General features: G+C 44.2%; 1 protein-coding gene across 4 annotated transcripts in view; it reads left to right on the top strand.

Moving 5' to 3' along the window:
- Positions 1 to 2,188: 2,188 nt before the first annotated feature.
- Positions 2,189 to 6,000, top strand: part of ZDHHC15 (zinc finger DHHC-type palmitoyltransferase 15) — a 92,808-nt gene continuing 88,996 nt past the window's right edge. For 2 of the 4 annotated variants that reach the window (XM_025275961.3, XM_025275962.3), the window contains exon 1: positions 2,189 to 2,623. In XM_025275961.3, the coding sequence (XP_025131746.1) occupies positions 2,488 to 2,623 (136 nt within the window). In that variant the 5' untranslated portion in view covers positions 2,189 to 2,487. The remainder of the gene's footprint in view (positions 2,624 to 6,000) is intronic. The other 2 variants (XM_006068274.4, XM_025275963.3) reach the window with 2 other exon arrangements.

The raw sequence follows: 6,000 nt of genomic DNA, 5'->3' as shown, positions 1-6,000 counted from the left end.
TGTGTGTGCAGTCAACATATGCGATCTTAGCTCCCCAACCAGGATCAAACCTGTAGTGGAAGCAGCATGTCTTAACCACTGGACCACCAGGGAAGTTCCCATACTTTTATTTGTCAGTTTTATCTCAAAAAGATGGAAAAATATTTGAAAATCTATGTCAGAACCTTAGGGCATAAGTCTTATCAGGCTATTAAAAAATAAATATTTTAATTGAAATGAGCTGCATTTCATTACATCATTTATTTAGTAGTATTAACTATGAACGTAACAATCGGAAAAGAAACAACAAAGTTCTTATCAGTTCAGGAAATTTGCTGCACATGTAACTATGAATAAGAATAGAGAGCAACATGAGTCTTAGCAAAATTATAAATTTCTTCATGTCACAGATCTTCATAAATCTTTGAACCTGCCTGGGTGCTCAGTTGTGTCCAACTCTTTGCGAGCTCATGGACTGCAGTCCACCAGGTTCCTCTGTTCTTGGGATTTTTCAGGCAAGAAAACTGGATTGGGTTGCCATTTCTTCCTCTAGGGGATCTTCCCAACCCAGGGATGGAACCCGGGTCTCCTACGTCTCCTGCATTGGCAGGTGGGTTCTATACCATTGAATTACTTGGGAATCTTTGAACAGCAGGTATTTATCAAATTTATCAAATCTATAAATGTACAAAAGCTTGCTATACTTCTATTATTGTACGTATGTCATTGAACACCTATTGCTCTGATGAGAACATGAGCTTCTTGGAGACAGGCCCCCTTTTGTCATTCTTTTTATCACCCCACTCCAGTACTCTTGCCTGGAAAATCCCATGGATGGAGGAACCTGGTGGGCTGCAGTCCATGGGGTCATGAAGAGTCGGACATGACTGAGCGACTTGACTTTCACTTTTCACTTTCATGCATTGAAGAAGGAAATGGCAACCCACTCCGTGCTCTTGCCTGGAGAATCCAAGGGACAGGGGAGCCTGGTGGGCTGCCATCTATGGGGTCGCACAGAGTCGGACAGGACTGAAGTGACTTAGCAGTAGCAGCAACCTAACACAAAGCAACCACTCTGGAAACACTTGTTGAAATAATTGCCTTCTAATTGATGTATATTTCCAGGCTATTCCCCTCTACAAAATTCTGCCAGTTGTTTTACAAAAATACAGTTTTGATAATGTCATTTTCATTGTCCCAAAACTTTTAATGATTATTCAATTCATTGTCCCCAAAACTTTAATGGTTGTTCATAATCTGCTTTACAGGATTATGTCCACATACCCTGGCAGGGTGTACTCTACTCACAACTTGTATTCCCAGTCTCATTCCTGACCTCTCCTCTTCACATACTCTCCTCAAGCTGTGCTGACTGTTTCTTGAACACGTTTGTATTTTCATTACTCTCCAGTGTATAGTGTTAATCGCCCAGTCCTGTTTAACTCTTTGTGACCCCATGGACTGTGGCCTCCCAGGCTCCTCTGTCCATGGAATTCTCCAGGCAAGAATACTTGATTAGGTTGCCATTTTCTTCTCCAGGTGATCTTCCCGACCCAGGGATCGAACCCGTGTCTCCCCCACTGCAGGCAGAGGCTTTAAGATCTGAGCTACCAGGGAAGCCCGGGACTCTCTGCCTTTGCAAATGCTGTTTCCTCTGTCTGAAAAGTCCTTCCCCTCCCTTTTGTTAGGCAAACTCTTATTTATTACTGAAGCCCAGCTTAAATATCACTAACTTGTAGTTTTCTCTCACCTCTCACAGAATTGACATCTCTCCCATTCTTTTCTGTACCAATATGTTTATTTATTCTTAAAATAAATGGACTAAGTTGACTCAGGGGGAAGGGAACTAGAGAAAGAAGGAGGGAGCTTCCTGTTAATGGACTTACCCAAGCAGCAACTGCGGCGCTACGTGTTAAGCATATTGTTCAAGCAGCAGTGGGAGTATGGGGCTGGATGATCTTTAAGTCATTAGATGCTACCGTTCGTATATTTCACACTGCGTGTCTTTGTGCTCGTGTGTGTCAGACAATAGTGTGTGTGTGGGGGGGGGGGGGCGTTGGGAGGGAGGGGACAAAGAAACAGAAAGAGATCAGAGCGGAGATGAGATGAGGGGAACGCAGTGCAGTAAGAGCAGATGGGCGGACCTAAATTTCTTCTGCTTAAGAGTTTTGCAGAGGTCTAGCCCTGCATCAAGTGCTGTGGCAAGGGGTGGGAGAGGAGAAAAGAGGAGGGACTGCACTCTCCACTCCCTCTGAGCGTGCCCAGCCTCGCCAGCCTGACGGATCATCTTCCGCTCCAACACCGCCTGTTCCTCCTCGCCGTGACTCATGCCTATTGTGTGTGGTGCACTCTGGCCTGCAGCCCCACAGGTGGTATCGACTAGGGGAGATTGTTCCCGCCAGGCTAGGCAGTGGAGCGCCGCACAGCGCGTCTTCCCGCCTCTCAGCCGCTGCCCAGCAATTCCGACCCAGCGCCAGCAGGCCTGCTCGGTCGATCTTCGAGCCTAAGATGCGGCGGGGCTGGAAGATGGCTCTGTCCGGGGGGCTACGATGCTGCCGCCGTGTACTTTCCTGGGTGCCAGTGCTCGTTATCGTCCTCGTCGTGCTCTGGTCCTACTATGCCTACGTCTTTGAACTCTGCCTGGGTAAGTCGAGCTGGCACCTAAGGTGGGGAAATTATGCTTCAGCATAACCGTCTGCCCTACCCTTCACACTGGTGTCCCCTGTGTTCTTAGCCCTCACACTGCGGTTTTCCTTAAGCTCCCTGGAGATCTCTTGATCTCCAACCTATGGCTTCCCATAGTATTTCTTGCAGCCTCCCACGAGTGTCCCACCATGTCGCTATCGTCTCCTAGCCAGGGTTTCTTACATTACTTCCTGGCCATACCCACAAGAATTTCCTCCCCCCCCCCCCACTGGGGTCCCCTTTTCTCAAACAGGACAACCACTTGTGCCTTGTGCTCTGGTTCTAGGGGCTGTCATCCTACCGAGTTGAGTAAACAACGTACCCTGTATACTTAAACTGGCCACTTACACTATGAGTCCCGCCAATTCACCCAACTAAGAGCCCCATATTTTCCAATTTCTTCCTATTAGGAACCCCCAAATATTTCCTGTACTCCCTTACTAGCTCTCCCTTATCTAACACTGGGATTCCTCCTTTTCCAGTGATCCTCTCAAGCCAGCTGAAGTGCATTTTCTGCCACTTGGGACCCCACAGTACACCTTGTTCTATCCCACTGTAGTCTCCCCTTTTCACAAAGTAATGTGCCTTCCATTCCTCTTTCCCTGTAGGACTAAACTAAAAGTTCAATTAGTTTCCCTTCCATTCCCCATTTTCTCATCTTCTCTAATGGAATGGGAATCCTACAATACATCCCATCCTTTCTGCTCATACAAGAAGCCCTGATTTTGTCATACTGGAGCTCCCCTTAGTCTCCTGCCTGCCTGCTTTGAGGTACATTCACTCCTTCCCATTCATGGCCCCACATTATTTTCTGACACGTCATACTAGTCACCCTGCTTTTTATCACACTATGGTACTGCTTTGTCCACTCTCTTCTCACACTAGGGTATCCTGTTTACCCTCCTACAAGGGCTTCCCTGGTGGCTCAGACGGTAAAGAATATGCCTGCAATGCAGGAGGGTAGGGTTCGATCCCTGGGTGGGAAAGATCCCCTGGAGAAGGGAATAGCTACCCACTCCAATATATTTGCCTGGAGGATCCCATGTACAGAGAAGCCTGGTGGGCTACAGTCCATGGGGTTGCAAAAAGTCAGACACAACTGAGCGACTAACATTTTCAATTTCAAGGGTTCCCACAATATCCCCTATACACCTTCCAAAGGCCATTAGTTTTCTAATGATGATCTCCTCTTGCTATCTTTTCTGAAATATACTCCCCACCTCCTGCAGTCCTCTTCCACTGTTAGCCCCACATTTTGCCATCCTCTTCCTCTGGGGTTTCTTTTTATTTTCACTTACTTTCTTCTAGGATTACACTTGTCCCTTGTCTTCTCAAACTAGGGAAACGCCATACTTTCCTTCAGGGGTTTCTAATATTTCCTCTCCTAACAATGGGGGCTCATTTCTTGTCCCCTCTCATTAGACCATACTTTTATAAATCTAGGGTCTCCTCTTACACCCAGTCCTATAACACCAGGGAACATTTCATCTCCTCCAGTCTATAAAACAGTTCCCACAGTATATCTCATGCTTTCAAACTCAGAATTCCACAGTATTTACAGATGCAAATCCCAAGACTCTATCCCACTTGGATTAACCCCAGTCCCCTATAGTGTCTTCAATTCACAATGGAGTCTTCATAGTATATCCTCGCAAAAGAATCTCTGCTTTTCTCATGGTGAGATCTCTCTTTGCCTCTGACATTGAAGAATCCCCATCTCTTCTCAAAGGAAGTTCCACTAATCTTGTCACTTCAGTATAGAATCCCACTTCTAACATTCTTAAAATTGTGTCCTATAATGTTCCCTATTCATTCAATGTGAGGTCCCAGTATATTTCCAGTCCCCTCACATTAGGACTCCTATTTGTCTCTTTGGACATCCCCTCACTTTCAAATCCTTCCAAGACTCCTATATTTCTTTATATCAGATTCTTCTCTTAAAAATTATTGTTGAGGTCCTGCTTTTTCTAACCCTAGGACCTGACTCCACTTATAATTTCTGTTTCTTACATATTTGACAAAGCAATAGTCTACTCCAGGCAGACTGGGATTAACTAGGGAGACAGAAGATAGCTATATTTTCTAATATAGAAGTTTCTTATAGATTCTGTGCATCAGAGTTTGAATTTTCCTGGTCCATTTCTTAGATTTACTAAGGAAAATACAGAAAGGTTATTACAAATTCAATTAGTTGCCTTCATAAATACAAATTTAGGCTGTATTTCTTTTTTTTTTTTTTATCACATTCTGATATGCAGGTGTATTAAATGGGCTGTACAATGACTGGGAAGTTTTTCTATTCCCAGAGCTCACCACTTTGCTCTTTTGAATGATTGATTGAAGGGTTAAAAGTTCAGCTCTGTTATTGTTGCTCCTAGGATCAATGCCATATTGTAAATATATCAGACATATTTTGGAGTTTTTCAGTACTGACCTACATGAGCTTTGCCAAGCAATTATTTTAAGAATTAATAATGGCTAACACTTGCATAGTGCTTGATCTGTGCCAGGCAATGTTCTAAGTACTGTAGATATATGAACATGTTAATATATTAACTTATTTAATACTAACACTAACCATACAAAGCAGATATCATTACTATCCCCATTGTGCAGATGTGCAAAATGATGTAAAGACCAAATTAATAATTAGCTTTCTACAAGTTCTTATTAAGTTATATAATAGTAAAAGCTGAAAAGAAGCTTATTTATTTTGTTTATTTAACATATTTGCAGGGCATTTACTACATCCTAGGCACTGTTTGCAATGGCACCCCACTCCAGTATTCTTGCCTGGAAAATCCCATGGGTGGAGGAGCCTGGTGGGCTGCAGTCCATGGGGTCGCTAAGAGTTGGACACGACTGAGCGACTTCACTTTCACCTTTCACTTTCATGTATTGGAGAAGGAAATGGCAACTCACTCCAGTGTTCTTGCCTGGAGAATCCCAGGGACGGGGGAGCCTGGTGGGCTTCAGTCTGTGGGGTCACACAGAGTCGGACACGACTGAAGTGACTTAGCAGCAGCAGCAGGCACTGTTTTAAGTGACTACACACACACAAACATACACAGACACACAAACTTAATCCTTATAACAACCTTATGAGGCACACATTATCATTATATCCATTTGAAGATAAGAAAACTGAGGCACAGACACATTGTGAAACTTGTCTAAAGTCATGGACCTAGTAAATGTCCAAGCTTGGATGGCAACCCAGGCAGTATAGCTCCTCAGTCCATGCTTTAACCTCCACAGTATCTTACTTAACTCCATCTACTTTCAACCAATACAGAGGTCTAAACTTGTGACTCACAGGCCACATGTAGCCTACAG

The sequence above is a fragment of the Bubalus bubalis genome, chromosome X (assembly GCF_019923935.1).
Source record: "Bubalus bubalis isolate 160015118507 breed Murrah chromosome X, NDDB_SH_1, whole genome shotgun sequence".
Lineage (NCBI taxonomy): Eukaryota > Metazoa > Chordata > Mammalia > Artiodactyla > Bovidae > Bubalus > Bubalus bubalis.
This window is presented reverse-complemented; position numbering and strand designations above follow the sequence as displayed.